Source organism: Podarcis cretensis, assembly GCF_951804945.1.
Source record: "Podarcis cretensis genome assembly, chromosome: 17".
In the NCBI taxonomy this organism is placed as follows: Eukaryota; Metazoa; Chordata; class Lepidosauria; order Squamata; family Lacertidae; genus Podarcis; species Podarcis cretensis.
Genome location: NC_137187.1, coordinates 39,347,566 through 39,366,767, shown reverse-complemented (window position 1 = coordinate 39,366,767; position 19,202 = coordinate 39,347,566). Strand labels below are relative to the sequence as shown.

At 48.4% G+C, this 19,202-nt stretch overlaps 1 protein-coding gene across 1 annotated transcript in view; it reads right to left on the bottom strand.

Annotated features, from left to right (window-relative positions):
• The window catches only part of BCAP31 (B cell receptor associated protein 31), a 36,365-nt gene extending 24,364 nt beyond the window's left edge, over positions 1-12,001 (bottom strand). Inside the window, exons 1-4 of the mRNA XM_079958876.1 lie at positions 11,848-12,001; positions 8,915-9,075; positions 6,882-6,982; positions 1,449-1,596 (exon numbers count right to left, since the gene is read on the bottom strand). Of these exons, the coding sequence (XP_079815002.1) occupies positions 1,449-1,596; positions 6,882-6,982; positions 8,915-9,006 (341 nt within the window). The 5' untranslated portion in view covers positions 9,007-9,075; positions 11,848-12,001. The remainder of the gene's footprint in view (positions 1-1,448; positions 1,597-6,881; positions 6,983-8,914; positions 9,076-11,847) is intronic.
• Between the last annotated feature and the right edge of the window lie 7,201 nt (positions 12,002-19,202).

Below are 19,202 nucleotides of genomic sequence, written 5' to 3'. Positions count from 1 at the left end.
CAGTTGGGTACCCAATCCCCCAATGCACATTTGCATACACATACACATACACACACACACACACAGCCTGGGAGCCTCAATGGTGCCCCCCTGGGGGCTTCACCTGAGCAAAAACCCTGGCTAGCCCCCGTCTCCTATAGCTACAGCTCTGAGGCAGACAACACCAGATGATTGGCCACCCCTCCAAATTCATTGTGCAGGGTTCCCAAACTTGGCGTCACAGTGCAGGAGGCATTGCCAGCCCTGTGCCTTCCATGTTCTGTAGGCTGAAAGAAGCACAGGAGAGCAGTTGTAAAAAGGGAGAAGCAGCTTCCACTGAATAGAAACCACATGCCCACCTCAAGCAAGGTGCGTTCCTACTGCCCATCATTTGATGCCATGACTGGGAGTATCCCTTGCTCCAGCAAAAGAATAGTCAGGAATCCACTTTAAGCTCCTGGTTGTTCCTTTGAAACCCCACCCTTACCTGTCCCACACCTGCTATCATGTATGTGGGGCGGTGGGCCTGGATTCACAAAAAGGCCTTGTAGGCCAAGTGGGCAGGCCTGGCTAGCCATGTTTGGCCCATGGGCCAGAGGCTCCCTGCCTCTAGCTTTGCCATCCTCTTGGGTGGCGCTGTGGGTTAGACCACAGAGCCTAGGACTTGCCGAAGGTCGGCGGTTCGAATCCCCGCAACGGGTTGAGCTCCCATTGCTCGGTCCCTGCTCCTGCCAACCTAGCAGTTCGAAAGCACATCAAAGAGCAAGTAGATAAATAGGTACCGCTCCGGTGGGAAGGTAAACGGCGTTTCCGTGCGCTGCTCTGGTTCACCAGAAGCGGCTTAGTCCTGCTGGCCACATGACCCAGAAGCTGTGCGCCAGCTCCCTCGGCCAATAAAGCGAGATGAGCGCCGCAACCCCAGAGTCATCCGCGACTGGACCTAATGGTCAGGGGTCCCTTCACCTTTTATGCAGCTCTGCAGCCAACACCTACGGTGCAATAGAACCAGGCAAAGCATCATTAAGGGGAGATGTCAAAGCCTGCCTAGAAGCTTTTCTCTGCAAAGGAGAATATATGGAGGCCACCCTTGAAAGGGGGAGAGGGATGCTCCCAAGAGAACTCTTTGCTACTATGTGCAAGAACTATGTCAAGGGCCACAAAGTGAATAATTTGGTTCTTACTGGCAAGAAGTGGATGCTAAGGGTGATGCAATCTGGCTGCAGCTGATGCTCCCCTCAATGCCTTATTTCCAGTGCCTCCTGAATTCAAACCTAGTATCCAAGCCTTACCCAGATTCCCAAGCATCTGGCCCAGGGATTGGGAAATGGTGGCCCTCTAAATGCTGTTAAGACTCCAGTTTCCATCAGGCTCCAGGCAGCATGGCTAATAGTCAGGGGTGATGAGTCTGGCCGGCCAGGCAGCTTGCCCGCCACCTGATCTGGCCTCAGCAGTGCCCCTGAGGTACTCACAAGGACATCAGCAGCGAGAAGCCAGCAATGTAGAGGTTCCGCTGGGCTCGGAAGAGCTTCATGTGATAATGCTCCACAGCCCCAGGGTTGGTCTGCAGGTTCACTTTCTCCGTCACATCGTCATATTTCCGGATCTCACGAATGGCATCTGAAAGTCACAAATTTATACACGAGTCAGAGCTCCACAGACTGACAATTTATTTGCAAGCCTTGCTTGAACTTAAGCTCCGGTTGGTTTCTGGAGATTTCGTCCCAAGCCCAGCCCATTGCCATGAATCCATGAATCCAGCTGCAGTCTTTGACAAGACTCCACCAAAATCCACCATGCCACAACAGCATGTGTTCCAGACAGAAGTATAAAATGGAGGTAGGTTTTGGTCATGCCAACTTGAGAATGCTTGTCCCACTGACCAACGGTAGGGTCCCCAAAGCAGGTCTTAGACTGATGGGAACATAAACAAGCTTTTCAGCTGCCCCCACACAATGCAACACTTTGCTACCCTCCTACCATGAGGAGCCTCTGGGTAATTTCCACTGGTCCAGAATATAGTAGCATAATTTCTATCTAGAACTAACCTCCAGGAGCACATCTCACTTTTCAGAGCAGGGCTGGGGACCTGTGGCTCTCTAGCTATTTATGGACTCCAGCTCCCATCAGCCCCAGCCAACATGGCCAATGATTGGAGATGATAAGAGCTGTAGTTCAACAACTACTTGGTGGGGGGGGTCACACGCTCCCCAGCCCAGTCTCTGAGGAGAGCGCCATTAGCTGCCAGCTTGTTTTCAGGCCCAGCTTAGGGTGTCGGCTTATAATCTTTAAAGCCCTCAGTGGCCTTGATCTAGGAAGCCACTTAATGAGCTCTTTCTCCTATACTTGCCACCCACCACATTAATTAAGATTGACACATGAGACATTACTTCATGTAATCATGATCATCTGAGGCAAGATCAGCTGTCACCAGGAATAGGATATATTCAGCATGGCGCCCAAGTTAAATTCTCTCCTGAGAGAAATCTGTCAGTTCCACTCCATTGTCATATATTTCAGGGTTTTTTTTTTGGTTAAAAGAATAATTATAATGAGGTGCCGGTTCTAGGATCTATACCAAAGTGCTGTGGGTGCCAGCACAAAATGGCTGCCATGAGCATCAAAGAAATAGAGGTACTATTAGAAGGGGGCAGAAGGGCCCTGCTTCTCATGCTTGAGAATTAAGCCAATGTTAGCTGAAAGGTCTGTGTAGATGTAAGACAATGTCACCCCTCCTTCATTCTGTTCCATTCTGAGACAGTACAAATGCTATTTGGGTATTAACATTACAAGCCATTTTGACAGCCTAAGTCATGGCAATGCATGATTGCAAAATAAAGTTTTGACTCCTCACTGACTGTGCTAAAGGTGAAACTATTTCCTCACATATTCGGCCTCGCCAAGTATTCTAAAAGCAGCGGACTTCCAATACCAGGCGATACGTTGGTCACATGATTGTGCTGCCCAGGCTTCTTTTACTTTTAGCAACAGAAATTGCTGGGGTGCAATTCAGATGGGGATCACAGTGCATGGACCGGTGTGTGTGTGTGTGGTGGTGACCTACTCCACAACCTTTTTCTCACTAGAAATCCACTCTTCTGCTTATTGCCCCTAAAGGTGTGATTTGCCACAAGCAGCTTGGGAGGCAATTTTGAGGGGGGAAATGTGTGGAGAGAAGGGACAATTCCCTCACCCCACAAATCCTACCCAAAGTCAAACCCCCACAGCTGATATTTCCAGAAGGAAAATCAAGCTCAAGTCACATGGCAAACATATCATCCAGTCTGGGTCAAATATGATAGTCAGGTTTCAAGAATATATGGGGTTAGCAGGATAAAGGTAACTAAAGTTTGAAGTGACTGAGAACTAAAGCACTGAATTTCTCCTCCTCCTCCTAGGCCAGGTAGGGGATCCTGAGGCCCAGAGGCCAAGTGCACACCCATCTACCCCCAAGACCTCTCTATCTGGCCCACAGGACTCTCTCCAGGACACAGCCCACACTAGCACCTGCCCCACTGTCTCCTGGAGGACTTTTGCCTGACTGGAACTGAGACTAGAGAGGTCTGCATGGGAATCTCTGGATTTTACATGACTTGAGTGGAGCCTGCTATATGCAAGTGAGTAATGTCTGGGGTCCCACCCATTTTTTTGCCTCTGGCCATGCCCATTTTGTGGCCCCCAGGAGGAAAAAGTGCCCTATCCCTGCCCTTGACCATTATTACAAGAAAGCCTCTTCAAAAGAAAAGAAAAAAGCCTGCGCAACAACTTCTTCTGCTAGCGCAATGGGGCTTGCCCCTCCAGTTGGCTCTGGGGGTCAGGAGAACCACTGGGACAGCAGGCAAGTGGAGGAGAAGGCAGCTCATTTCATCAGGAAAGCAGAAATGAGTGAGCCGACAGAGCGATCCGCTTGGCTCTATGTTGAATTCATTCCCTAAAACAGGGCGGCTGACTGATGACCCATGGGCTGGAGTCTCATTTTGGTTCTATAAGTTTCTGCATTTGTGTGGAATACGGCACACAAGTCCATCAGCTCCATCCATAGGGAGCCCCGACAAACTGATGGGATGGCGCTCTACTCACTCATAAAACGAATGCTTCAGTGGAGATTCCGGCATTGCAGTGGGTTGGACTAGATGACCCTCAGCGTTTCCTTCCAACTCTACAATTCTGAGTCCATGAAAGGGGTTTGTATGGAAAAGTGCACCTCTCACCCTCACTGTCCCACTGAAAACTCCAGGGGGCAGCAGAAGCCAACTTCTTGCATACCTTGCAAGCTCCATCTCTGCATGAACTGCAGCTTGCATGTGCCATTTTAACACTCTTGCGCTGCAGAGTCTCTCTTGCCAAAGGAGCCAGAAGCAGAGAAACCTGCTGAAGAACAGCCAGGAATGTTTCACAGGGAACAGCCTACCTGTCACTGGGCATGTGCTGCTGGCTAGAACGCTGGATTCTGGGCCATCACCGCAGGTGACTTTAGAGGCAGTGACAAAGAACATGGTGCCCTCCAGGTGCTGGCGTACTGCAACGCCTAACAGCCTCAGCCAGCATGACCAACGGTCAGGGATGATGGGAGTTGTAGTTCAGGGACAGCTGAAGGGCGCCATGTTGACCATCCTTGCTTTAGGGGAAATTGAGCATCTCTAAGACAACAACCCAGCCACAGAATCTATCTTAAAGGAGGGGGAGGTAAGAATGTGCCCAACTTCTGATCCAATTTATTTCCAAGCCGTTTCTCCATCTCAAAGGCCTTCAAAGTGCCGGCAACCTTATCTTTTAAAAATATAGAATTCTGCACCATAAAACTGGATCAGGAGTGACACGCACAGAATCCAGGGGAGAGCTTGTCCACAAAGGCACTACATAAAGGCTGGGCCAAGTGTCGAAATGCTAGCAGGGAGAGGGGGCCAAGTGAGCCCTTCAGGGCATGGAGTTCCATAATCTGGGAGAAACAACCCAGAAGGCTCTGTCCCATGTAGAGGGTAGACTGCATCTCTAACAGTGGCAGAGCAGGGCATCTGCTGAGGACCTCGAAAGGCAGACAAATATCACATGAAGGAGGCTGTTTCCTGAAATGTCCTGATGCAAGGGAGTTAAAACAAATGGAACTGGTGTAGTGGAGGTAGGGGTCAAAAGAGCAGCCTCATTTCACAAGGCTTCCAGGGTCTCTATCTCCCACCCACCCACCTGAATAGAATACATTGCCATAACCCACACAAAAGATATTTGGCATCCTAGCCCAACTGCTGCTGCTGATATTATATTATTATTATTATTATTATTATTATTATTATTATTATTATATCCCCAGCCACTCTGGGCAGTGTCCAACAAAGATTAAAAATACATCAAAATGGATGCAAAGCAGTTGTCTACTCAACTGTCCTGAGCAGTTAAGTGCAATGGTGAAGTAGAAAGAAGGTACCGTATTTTTCGCACCATAACACTCACTTTTTTCCTCCTAGAAAGTAAGGGGAAATGTCTGTGCGTGTTATGGAGCGAATGCCTATGGGTGGCGGGGGGGCGGGATCTGCTGCAGTCGTGAGCAGAGGATCCATGGTTCCCCTTCCTTCCCTCCTCCGTGGCTCGCTTTGAAACAGCAAAGCGGGAGAAGAGCCGCTGAGTGGGGAGGAGAGAGGGACAGAGGCTTTAAAGGAGCCAACCGGACAGGAGCCGCTTACACTCGTGTAAGCGGCTCCTCTCCTCTCCCGCTTTGCTCCTTTAAAGCAAGCAGGCTCTCTGTCCCTCTCTCCTCCCCACTTGCTAAATAACAGCAAAGATTTTTCAAGAAGGCTCTCTGTCTCTCTCTCCTCCCCATTCGCTAAATAGCAGCAAAGTTTTTCGCAAGAAGGCTCTCTGTCTCTCTCTTCTCCCCACTCCTCTCATAAGAGCCTTCACCTCTTATACCCCTCTTCTGCATTATTAACAGCATCCTTCTCCACCCACCCCACGCGTGTTCCTTGTCCCTTGAGTGCTTTTCCTTCCCTCCCCACTTAAAACATGGTTACAAAGCACGGATCCACATGGATCCTCAGGATTTTTGCACTGGGTCACCCCAAATTCACCATCAGATCACATAGCATGTCCATGGCTACAGCTTGCACCAAAAAAATCACGCACCCACTGTTGCCTGGGGCCGCAGTGGAGCAAAAACGTGGTTACAAAGCACAGATCCACATGGATCATCAGGATTTTTGCATTGGGCTACCCCAAACTCACTGTCAGATCACATGTCTGTGGCCACAGCATGAACCACAAAAATCATACATCCACTGTTTCGTTTAGAATATTTTTTTTCTTGTTTTCCTCCTCTAAAAACTATGTGCGTGTTATGGTTGGGAGCGTGTTATAGAACGAAAAATACGGGTACCTATAAAGCAGAGGTCTGTCATCTCCACCACTTTCGCACCCGCAACTCCCAATATTTTGACACCAGCTTTCCCCCTCTGATTTATCTTCAACTCTTACTCTTCTAGGATTTTCCAGAGCACAGAAATGCTTCTGGTTGCCTTTTAGATTTCACAGCCACCCTGTGAGAAAGACCCCAAGAAAATTCATGGCTGGGCAGGATTTGAACCTCAATCCTTCACAGCCAAACCCAGCACAGCACTCTGGGCAAAGCCCTACCCCAGCTACATGGAGGGAGATGAAAGATGGTTCTCCTGAATCACTGGCCAAGATAAAGTTGAGCGGGTGTGGAGAAAGGCCCTGAACCACAGCCACGTTCCTGTCCCCTTTCTGTCACAGTGCTGGGCTATGAGCAGCTCAGAGAGCACAGGAGGAAGAAGTGGCCCAAGGCCCTGGGGACCTGGCCAGCACCTGGCAGGCACAGGCAGAGAAGCAAATGCTCCCATGAGCAGGTGAGGCGAGAACACCCGCCCCAAGCACAGTGGCTTCCTTCCACTCACCAAGAAACAACAGGACCAGGATGACTATGAGCACAACAAAGAAGGTATTCCCATAGGCCAACATTATCTTCACCAAGCGGGACTTGAAGATTTTCTGCCATCTGTGGAAGAAGGTTGGAGGTTAGGATCAATGCTTTGCAGGCAACAAACACAAACATACTTGACCGCAACACAGGCAGCAGCTTGTTCTGCTATGGGTGGGGAAGCAAAATGGAGACAGGACCCAGTTTTTCCTCTCTTGGGCTATTTAGGAGGCTGTGGACAAGCGACGACCAAGACTAGGATGGTAAACTTCCAAACGCAGTTGGCCTATAACATTCCCATCATCCCCAAGTATTAGTTACACTGGCTGAGCTGATGGGAGTCTCAGCAACATCTGGAAGGCTCTAGGTTCCCCCTTCCCCACCTCCAGGGATTTCCCGCCTCCCCGGTTACCTCTGCCTAACCTGACGCCATGGAGGCACTTTCAGGCAGAAGGCATTTTGGGGCTACATCAATGCCTTGGAGGGAGTGTAACTCCTGGAAGAAATCAGGAGACAACTCGGTAATTGCCAAGCAACATCCCCAGACAGCCTTCCGTCTGGGTTAAACAGCAGCGGAAGAGATGCCAGAAGGAGATGGGAGGAAGGAATGGGGGGGGGGATGTGTATGCCATGATTCTAAAGAAGTGCAGGTTGGGAAGAGAATTCAGCTTCCTGAGAGTCTTGCATATATGTATTTTTTAAAAAAGAAAACTAAGGTTCTAGGCCTCATAACTGGGAAGGTATGTTTGTAAGGTGAGCAGTGCCTGCGAAAGACTCAAAAGCCAGAGGAGCAGTCAAGGAAGGCTTGCAGGAGCTAGAGACAGAGCTGAAGTGTCCCAGGCAGCTCTTTGCTTCTCCCAAAAAGTTAAATTAGCAGAACTATGCAGGGTTTAAGTAGGTCATTTTAAGGATTGTGACACATGGCACCAAACACAAAAATATTTTTTAAGCAATTGCCTCTCATTTTCCAATCATGTCACACAAAAGATTCAAATCAACAATCGGATTTCATTAACTGAATTATGCAAACTAAGTTTACGAGTGTTAGAAACTCAGATATAGATCGCCAAATGGCACCTTAAACCAAGGCTGCGGTCACCCCAATGGCACCATTCCCCACCCACCCCCATGGGACGATGATAATTATTATTATTTCTGTTTCTATACTGCTTTATATTTTAAAGAACAAATCTCTGTGTTTTACAACACATTAAAACATCAAATAAAACAATTCAGAATAAATCTAATTCAGGCTTCAAGGAAAGCATTTCAGATTCTTCTCGAAGTGGCATTTTGTTTTCCTCAATCGCCAGCCTGGCATCCAGAGATCTCCATGTGGTCACAACTGGACCTGCACCAGTCGCAACTGGCTAATTCCAAACACCGTTTACAAGTTTATATAGCAAAACATGGCTTTTCTTGCTGCAGAATCTGCAAAATTTGGACTTAGCAGGCTACAGAATTTTATTTCTTAGTGCATCAGAATACAAACAGCCCTGACAGTGAGCTTTACTATCAACCTTCGTAATAGTAATAAATAATTACTTAGCCGCCCTTCTATAAAGTCCCAGAGTTGCAGCACTTTTTAATAGGTATTTTCATCAGCTTAAAATAAATTAGTGTCATAGAATAGGGTGGTTCCTAAGAACACTGTCCAAGAACTATGTCCTACATAAGGGCTGTTGCACCATTTCCAAACCACAACCCCCCTCTGAGCTACTTAGCAGATGTTTGACAATAAGGAACTTGGCTAAATAAATGGGAGTGACTTTTCATCCACCTCCTTGTCTCCTCTCACAGATTCCAGTGACAACCAGATATTAAAAATAATTTCCCATCGGTCTGCAAGAGCTAATCACTCTCACCCAGCTCAACCCACTGTTTCGTTGACAGGCATCCGCCTCCTGCAACATCCTAGAAACCAAGGCCGAGAGAGGGTGTGATTGCGTCCTTAATTGTGTTACACAACAGCTGTGGTTCACCCGCAATCCCATGCCCACCTCAGCTCACCTTGTTGCTGAGATAAAGGGTATGCACAGGAGGAAAACGAGGAGGACTTCTGCATAGAGGAAGGTGGCCACAGCCGCCCACTGGAGACTCATCGTGAGAAGTTTGGAAGGGACACTACGTCGGAGAGACTGAAGACTTCACGGCTAGGATGCAATTCTTAGCTGGAAGAGAGAGAGAGAATACACTTGAATATGAAATTTGCTGCGCAAAATCCCCTATCTTGTACCCTCGCAGCAACAACCACTCAACTCCAAAGCTAAGGTTTAACCTGTATGGCACACTAAAGGAGGGAGAAGCCTCAGCTATTGGTTCCCCCTTATCTATTTAGGCAGTGCTGGATAACCTATGGTCCTCCAGATGGCAATGGACTCCAAATCCCATCACCTCCAACTAGCATGGTCAATGGTCAGGGATGACCACTGGGAGTTGTACAACATCATCAGAGGACCACAGGTTCTTCCCCTCTGCTTTCAAGACTGGCTAAGCTTATACACCATGCGAGTTCACTGCCATCTCAGAGGACAGCCTTTGAGTAAGCCCAGGCAGGGTCTGCCTGCAGGATCAGAGGCAGTGTATCTTGCTGGGGTTGCACAAGTGGGGCAAGTGCTGTTGCCTTCGCTATGGGCTTCCCAGAGGAATCTGGTTTGGCCATTATGAGAACAGGATGCTAGACTAGATGGGCCTCTGGCCTGATCCAGATACAGGGCTCCGATGTACTTAAAGTCTGTAATGTTCATGAAACCCACATCAACACCCCCCCCCAAAATGTATTTGACACAATGGTGAGAACATGTCGTTAAGCTGCTCAAGAACTGGAACAAGTTTGTTCCTTTTCCTTAGGTAATTAGGCTCATCCTCACATTTTAGCATTTATTCTTTTGTACCTTGTGAGCTGCCCAAAATACAGCTTATATAAATAGTTTGTTTTATGATAATTTGGATGGTTCCTATCTTTGTACAGTTTATCATCATCATTATTATTATTTTAATTTAGTACCCGCCTTTCACCCTAAGGTTGCAAGGCGAGTCACGACAATTAAAAAACTGACAACTGAACAACACAATCACAAAAAATAGGGAGGGTCCTAGTCTGTAATTTTATGTACACCACTTAAAAACGTTAATGGCTTAAATAAATACATAACGGCTTAAATAAATAAATATATTCTTAACACAGCTTGCTCCATGGGAGATTTGTTTGCAATCCAGACAGAGATGGATACATTAGGTGTCCTATGATAATCATCTGCTGTCTCTTTAGATCAAGGCCTTTCTCCTCCCCGTCTCCATTTTGATTTTACCTTCAGATTAGGGTTGGGGGAATCTGTGACCCTTCAGATGTTACTGGACTGCAGCTCCTTCCCATCAGCCCCAGCCAATGACCGATGGCCAGGCTTGTAGCCCCACAACTTTGAGGGCCACCGGTTTCCCAACCCTGCTTTAGGCACAGTCTAATGCCTTGGGGCAGGGTCTGAGACCCCAAGAAAAACTCTTTTAGGGAAAGAAACAAAAGTAGCGCTTTCGGTTCAGTGCCATCTTTCCTGCGCAAACATTTAGGGAGTGATGCTGCCATGGACACCAGGATAGTGCCCCACCTAACAGGCAGTTCATTCAGTAACAACTTGCAGGCCTCCAGCCCCACAGCAAGCATCAGTGTTTAGAAGCAATCAATATTTCAACCTTTGCTACCTTTACAACCTTTGCAAAGACCCAGTGGATGAGTTGCATTTGAGACTAGAAAGCTCTTCTCCACTTATTTCAGCATATTATTTGAAAAAGTGCAGGCATGGAGACAACCCTGGAACAGGCCCATAAATGCCAGGACAGCAGAGGGGTCACCACAGCCTGTTCGCTTCCTTTTATCTGAGGGTTTGGTGCAGAAATAGCCCACCAGGGGCTTAAACAGACCCTTGCAGCAAACAGGGGTTTCGTTTGCCGTTCCCTGCCTCACTTCCACGCCCAGAGAAAGCACCAGAAAAAGTTCTGTCCGCCTCCCACAGTGTTACACCATCAGCCACATTCAGAGAACACGTGGGCAGGGCAAGGAAAATCATTCCCTAAGCGGTATGTACTTGGAACAAGGCAAGGTGCAAAGCAAATTTTTGGTCTGCTATGGAAACCTAAGGCCTTAAAAAGGCGGCGGGGGGGGGAGTTCTGTCTAACTCTAAAGCTTGCTTCTAGGTTGTTAAACTTTAAAATGTCCGAGCAATAAGGCAGAGCCGTAGCTACAAGGGGGGCAGGGGCTAGCCGGGTTTTTTGCCCCGGGTGAAGCCTCCGGGGGTGCACCAGCCTGTGTGCGTTCGCAAACGCATAGGTTTTCTTTTGCCAGACTGGGTCTTTAACCCAGGTGAAATAAAGCCTAGTTTCGCCCCTGCAAGAAGGCAATGCGTTTTCTCCCACGCTTTATAGCCAGCAGAACCAGCCGCAGGATCCAGCAGGGCTCCTGCGAACCACCGAGGAGGCAGGATTGTTGCAGAACCAGTCTGTGCGCGGCTCTTCCCACGCAAACGCCCAGCAGGAGCAGCAAACGGAGAAACCTGCGCGCCGATGGGTTTCGCCCGCTGCCTGCGAGGAGCCTCACCCGCAGCGCTCGCCAGGCAGGCCGACACGCAGCCCCGGAGGAACGTGGGGAAGAGTTAATTGCGCGCGACTAAAGGCTGGCCGCGCCTGGGAACGGGGATTCCGGGAGCTGCAAGTGGAGCCCGGGCGGCGCGCGCCTCTTGCTTCCCGCCCCCGCCAGATTTCAGAGGGGCCAGAGGGGGCAAGAGGAGCCTGCCTGGGGTGGGGGTGGGCGGGGAGGCAGCGGGAACCCACGCCGGAGCCCCGCTCTCCCGGGAAGGCCTCGGCTGCCCGGCCCGCTCCTGCGGCGCCCTCTGTGCGCCCCGGCCCCGCGCGCTGCCCCCGGGGCCCAGGCCGGGCGGCGCCCCACTTACCAGGCCCTCCAGCAGAGCCCAGCTGCGGCCGAAGTCGGAACTAGAAGGCTGGCAGGCCCCGCCTCTCCCGGCGGTGGGCGCGGCATCCCCGGGTCTCGTCGGCCGGGAGGAAGAGGGCGGCCGAGCCGGGCGGAAGACGCCTCGCCATCGCCGCCGCCGCCGCGCACGGTGCATGCCCGCCCTCGCTGCTGCGTCTTCTTAGTTTCGTATTGGGTTTGGTTTCTTCTTATGCAAAGGGAGGGACTCCGCAGGGAGCGCGAGCCCCGGCAAAGGAAGCGGGCGCCGTAAAAGAGCAGAAAAGTTGTTTTCTTGGGACTCTCGGAAGGGCGCCTCCAAGGGACCTCCATTTTAGGTTGGGTGCTTGCAATGTGGGGCCGCCTCATTGAGCCGATGAGTCTTCTTTACGGCTTTAAAAAAATGAAGATGCATACATATAGCGGGCACACGCTCCGCAGAAAAATGGGAAGGGGGGATTCTTGCAACAGAAAAATACAGATCGGCCTTGCTTTCCTCAACTGGTTCCTGCCTCCACTCATTCTTCTCTGACTGATAACGAGCAGCGGATCCTGGGTCCCTTGGTGGGAAATTAGGACTTTAAAAGTCAACCCCAAATTTTATTATTATAATATTACTTAACTTTCCACTTTTGCAGGACAAGCTGCGCCCAGAAAGCAGCCCACAGCAAACGTTGCAAAGCCTTGGAAAAGCAAACGTACAAGATGCAGAGTGTGCCAGTAAATTTTTTAAAAAGCAATTTAGCAGACGCAGAATAAATTGAGTATTACACCCCCCACACATACAAACAAACAACCCACCCAACACCAATCTAGGCTTAAGTACATAAATACAAAGCAAAAAGGAAAGTTAACCCACAATAAAGTTTGTGGTACTGGTCTTGCTACACCCAAAGGCGCCTGGCTCAGTGGGGTTTGCTTCTGCACAGCTTGCATAGGAGTGAACTGCAAGACCACAGGGTGATGGCTTCTCTGGACAGTGCGCCTGCAGTGGGCACTGTAGTTGACCTCACACAGAGTTACAGTCCCCAGCAACCCCAAGGTACCAATGCCATCAATTATTTTGAATATGCTTTAAAGGAATAGCATGTATAAGGGGAAAGCTGGCTACAGGATAGCCAAACCTGCCTTATACCTGCCCACCTTCCCCAGTATATTCTATTATTAACAGCTAGCATCCCTCACAAAGGGGTCTCCCCCATCATACGCAACTTGAGGTCCTTTAAACTAACAAATAAAGAAGACTTAACTGAATCTGGGACTTTGCACATGCAAAGCAAGTACAGTTTCACTGAGCAGTGGAGTGTACACTTTTCACCTGGCCTTTGTCATGTGACAAAGACACACAAGAGCAGAAGCAGCAAAGCAGGCTGGGAAGTGCTGGGACTGCACAGTCATTTTGGGCCTACTAAAGTTATCCACTGGGACGCAGGTGGCGCTGTGGGTTAAAGCCTCAGCGCCTAGGACTTGCCGATCGAAAGGTCGGCGGTTTGAATCCCTGCGGCGGGGTGCGCTCCCACTGCTCGGTCCCAGCGCCTGCCAACCTAGCAGTTCGAAAGCACCTCCGGGTGCAAGTAGATAAATAGGGACCGCTTAAGAGCGGGAAGGTAAACGGCGTTTCCGTGTGCGGCTCTGGCTCTGGCTCTGGCCAGAGCAGCGATGTCACGCTGGCCACGTGACCCGGAAGTGTCTCCGGACAGCGCTGGCCCCTGGCCTCTTAAGTGAGATGGGCGCACAACCCCAGAGTCTGTCAAGACTGGCCCGTACGGGCAGGGGTACCTTTACTTTACCTAAAGTTATCCAGGCCTAACTGCTAACTGTGGAGTCACTCTGAGACTGACTTAGTAGCCACTTTCTCTTTTGTGCTCTCTTAAGATGTCAGTGAGAGTCTGTTTCAGTTGTGAGCAGAGTCAGTATGTAATCTCAGTCAAACTGTTTGGAACCATGTTGTTTATGGAGAAGTTTATTTTAACTCAGTAAAGCTTTTATTCTTTAAAACTCTGCATTATTAATTTACGCTGCGCGTCAGCCTTGCTGGAAGTAACATCAGTGCCTTGAACCACCAGTATTCAAGATGCAGTAGAGACTGTTGTAGCTTTAAGGAATATGATTTATTCAGATATTTACACCTTCAGATTGCATGGAAGGAGTCCAGATCTCAACAGCATGGTCATGTCAAGCAACGCTTGTTCCCCACAGCAGTGCCGCCATAGAGTCTAAGGCAGGGGTCGGCAAGGTTTCACCTGCCTGGGCCAGTCAAGTCCCGGGGAGATCTCTCCGTGGGCCAGATCGCGCACATGCGATTTCCGGCATCTGGGCATATGCAGACACGATTTTCCGCACCACACCGCATTGGTTTAGCGCAGCGCACAGGGACTCATCAAGTGGGCGGCTTGGTTCTGGGGTGGCTCGTGGGCTGGTTAAACTGCCCCCGTGGGCCACAGGTTGCCGACCCCTGGTCTAAGGCATCTCTCTCAGCCAGCCTGCCCAAGATGGATCTCTCTTCTCTCCAGCACATTTGCAAAATACATTCTTTACCTTTCAATTCACACCCAGTTACTCTAGCAACTTTCTATCCAGGCCCAAGATAACTCTTAAATGAGCCATCAATGCCTTTTTGTCATGCTAATTAATGCCTCTATCCCAGGTGAGGTTCTGGCTTGGAAAGAAAGCTTGACCTGTATTTTTCCACTGGTCTGCAATCTTCCCTTCAATACTCCAAATAAAATCCTACCATTTATTAATTTCTAGGGTTTAGGGGGGTCCCCCCCCCCAAACTCACAACAATATTTTTCAGAAACAATTGAAGACTTTTTTTATTTCAACAACTTGGGTGCTAATTTTGTATTTTAAACCTATATTTAGCTATTTTTTCCTGTTTAAAAATATATGTTAGCTGTTTTATGGTATGTTTGTAAATCATTTTGACATGCATTTGGAAGGCAAAAAATTAGTATGAGTGAATAAACAATGCAGCGTCAAAGTAGCTTTAGGAATTGGTGGTGTGTGCATAGGGTCGCAGCCTCAGCTCCCTCCACAAACCTGGGGCTAATAAAATTGGACTACAGTATATTGAGGGACGCAGGTGGCGCTGTGGGTTAAAGCCTCAGCGCCTAGGGCTTGCCGATCGAAAGGTCGGCGGTTCGAATCCCTGCGGCGGGGTGCGCTCCCGCTGCTCAGTCCCAGCGCCTGCCAACCTAGCAGTTCGAAATAAATAGATAAATAGGGACCGCTTACCAGCGGGAAGGTAAACGGTGTTTCCGTGTGCGGCTCTGGCTCGCCAGAGCAGCGATGTCACGCTGGCCACGTGACCCGGAAGTGTCTCCGGACAGCGCTGGCCCCTGGCCTCTTAAGTGAGATGGGTGCACAACCCCAGAGTCTGTCAAGACTGGCCCGTACGGGCAGGGGTACCTTTACCTTTTTATATTGTGGAGAAAACCGCTTCCTCCGCCTTCCTCCCCACATCTGCAGTATGGGGATAATTGTGTCTATATCTGCAGCACATTTTTTTAAAAAAGTAAAGATAAATTCACAGCAAAAAAAAAATTTGTTATGCTATATATTGCTATATTTATTTTAATTATATTTCCTTTTATTTTTGTAATATTGAATATATTCTGTGTTTTCCAAATTGCCGATTTTTGTCATTTTTGAATTTATTGCCATGTTCTGTATATTGCATATTTCTATTTCCAATGGTCTTTATTTTGATGTTTTTAAATGTTTGCTGTAAGGTGCTTTGGGTACAGCTCATGGTGGAAAAGTGACATGTAAGTAAATTAATCAAATCAATCAGTCCCAAAAACTACAAACTCCCATTTCTTTTGCTTCCCTGATTTTGACTGAGGAGTTTGTGGAGCTGCCAGATAACAGCTGTCCTAAATAGCTAGGTTTTTCTGCTTTCTCCTGACAGCTGTTTTCATTTCTGCCCCACTAAACTGGAGGGTGATTGAGAGGGGTGGAGGAATTGTGTCAAAAGTTAACTGAGAAAGACTGGTCTGCAAAATGGACAAGTCTGGTCTGATCCAGGGAGAAGGAAACAATACTATAAAATGAGAACTGTCTGGGGCACAACAACGAGGCAATGTAAGGTGCCAGCCTCAAGTGGCAGAATCCACAGGAGCGGCAGATCCTGATATAGATCTTTATTTGCCCTTGTCCTGGAGACAGATCTTCACTCACCCCTTCTTCCCTGGCAGGGAGGGGGTACCATTTTGTGGTTTGCCTCAGGTGCCAAAATGTATTGAGCTGGCCCTGCTCATCATGCTTGGGGCAGCTCCCCACATCCCGTATTGGGCTCTTGATCCCCATAGGGCAATGTTCAAAGTTGAACTGGAAGCAAGGTCCACAAAGTGGAATTCTTAAACTCAAACTCATTTGCATCTCTGTGGTTCCTGCTTTCATCAGAACCTCAGTGCCGAATTTATTTATTTTTATTTTTAAATTATGCGATAAAAAGTGGAAAGGGACGGTATCCGCAATATACAAAATACTACTCCAAAATCCCACAAACCCCCTAGACGCAATAAAAAAACAATGGGAGAATGACATAGGCTATGAGATTAACCCCACTCAATGGACCAGAATGTGGTCTAAACCCCCCTTTAAATCCATATCAACAAAAAGAAAAGAACTCACTTTGAAACTCACCTACAGGTGGTATCTAACACCAAGAAAACTAGCGCTAATACGCCCAGGAACCTCACCAAAATGCTGGAGAGGGTGCACCTCCACAGGCACATACCTCCACATGTGGTGGGAGTTCCCCAAAATCCAACTACCATATTTTTCGCCCTCTAGGACGCACTTTTTCCCCTCCAAAAATGAAGGGGAAATGTGTGTGCATCCTATGGGGCGAATGCAGGCTTTCGCTGAAGCCTGGAGAGCACTGACTCCTCTCGCTCTCCAGGCTTCAGGAAGCTACCTGCAAGCCTCGCGCGCCCGGTGGGAGGTCCCACCGGGCGCGCAAGGCTTGCGGGCTGCAGCCCTAAAGCACGGGGCGCGCTGCAGAGCACGCCCTGTGCTTCGGACAGATGTCTGCAAGCCTCGCGCACTGGGCTTGCAAGACTTGCAGGCAGCAGCCTGTTCTGGGGGCTGGGGTCGGGGGAAGCTTGGGCTTCCCCCGCGCCAGCCCCGCGCCTGGGGGGGAATAATTTTTTTTTCTTTATTTCCCCCCCCCCCAAAAAAAAAAAAAAACTAGGTGTGTCCTATGGGGCGGTGCGTCCTATGGGGCGAAAAATACGGTATTCTGGAAAACAGCCACACAAGAAATATGTAAAATAACTCAGCAAGTATTAGACATCACCCCAGAATTGGCCCTACTAAACATCTTCCAAGACAACAATGCCCATTTACACCACAAAGAACTCATAACCCACCTACTTTCAGCAGCCAGAAACACCATAACCAGACACTGGAGAGACCTGTCAGGAGTAAGCATGGACCAATGGTACCAAATAGTATGGGAAACGGCCCTACTAGGAAAATTAACCAATAAACTGAAACTGACACGGGGACAAACAGAAGAAGATGCCGGTATGGCTCCTCTTTATCACATACACAGCCCAACAAGACAACGACAATAATCCACCAACAGCATACGAATCAATATGGCTAACCTGATCCAAAACACCCACCCACCCCACTCACACACGAAAACAAAGATCACCACAGCCTATCACAAACAACCACACCCTAGGCCAACCCCAACCTCTCTCACCACCAAAGGATCACAAGTGAACAGCACAATCGACGCTGACACCAAACCCTACATACATTAAGCATAACAGGAACATCGCCACCCGACCCCACCCCCACACATCTTCCCTCCCTCCACCCCTTTTTTTTTTCCCTCCCCCTAATGTCTCAACAAATGAAACGGATTTGTAAAAATGTTACATGGAAAAAAATATGAGAGACATTACACTTACTTCTGTAAAACAAGAAAATCTTTAATATTTTTATTTATTTTTTTTTAAAGTGGAAAGGTGACCAGGAACAGATGGAGGGGATGCAGTTCTAGTCAGGTTTCTGTTTCTGGTACTTGAAAAAGAACAGAGCTTTTATTGGCACTCATCTCATTAAACTGAATTGGCTGCTACTGTTTAATTACCAAAAGGAATTTTCACCTCTGACCCAATGGCAGCTGTCAATTTAATTTTATACTTTTAGTTTAGATGGTGTGTTACTCTACATTTTCTTATCTCTGTAGTAACAAATAGAGCAAGTGTCATGACACTACAGGAAACCTCGGTTGCCACGGCAATGCCAAAGGGTAGTGGCCTTAGTGATTTCCAGGCTAATGAGACTTCAGGTTCCCATTCGCAGGCGATAGGCTCTTCCGTGCAAAGATAGAGACGTGGAAATACAGTAGCCAACAGTCCAAACTCCACATCCCCAGGTTCTTTTTAATCTTCTGGCTCCTCCAGGCCAGCCAAACACTCTTTTGCGGGGTGGAAGGCATGTTTATGTCAAAGCACTGCAGTGAAAAGGAGATTCTAGTTCTGCCCTTTTTTTACTTTATTGTCTTTTCAAGAACTGGTTTCCAATTCTTGCTGTGGGGAGGATTCCAAAAGGAGCTGGAACTGGGTTCTGGCAGAAAAGCAGGTGCATGACCATGCTTAGTGCACTGCACTCAATTGAGCATTGCCACAATACCTGCCCCTTTTCTACCTCTGCCATATTAACAACCAGCCACTTTGCATATGTGCTCTTGAACACTTGCTGTGTGTGCAGCACCTTCCCTTGGCTTAATCGGAACAAATACTAACCATAGTTACAGCAGAGTACCCAGTCATTGAGGACCTCGCTTCTGCAGCAGCGATGCTGCTATGCATGTAGTCAAACAGACTTTGCAAGCATCACGGCCAAAGGAGCAGACTGATCACCAAGGACATACCAGCCCTCCTCCAGTCACCATGGCTAGCTCAGTTTAGCAGCAAGCCTGAAAGGAATGTTTTATTGGATCCTAATGTGGCTGTTACTGTGAAACTTGTCATGGGGTCTATGCTCATAGCAGCATTCTTGCTTCCTAGCCTTTGGTTATATAAGGATGCAATGTAAGCATGACATCAACAAATAATTGCTTTGTGAAATTTATACATGCCATGAAGTCATGGAAACGTTTTGAGTTATTGTGAAATCCCAGGCAGTTGTTTTGTAAAGAATGCAAACTGAAAGATCTTGAGGCTTAATCACAAACCTTGGGATGGGTTTCATCCATGGGGATCCTGCATGCAGCTGGTGGGAAAACTTCAGGACTTTGCTGACATTGGGGTTTTGAGGACTTCAGCTCCTTCCTCTAAAAGAACTATGACCTTTAGCTCCTTCAGATTAAAAAGA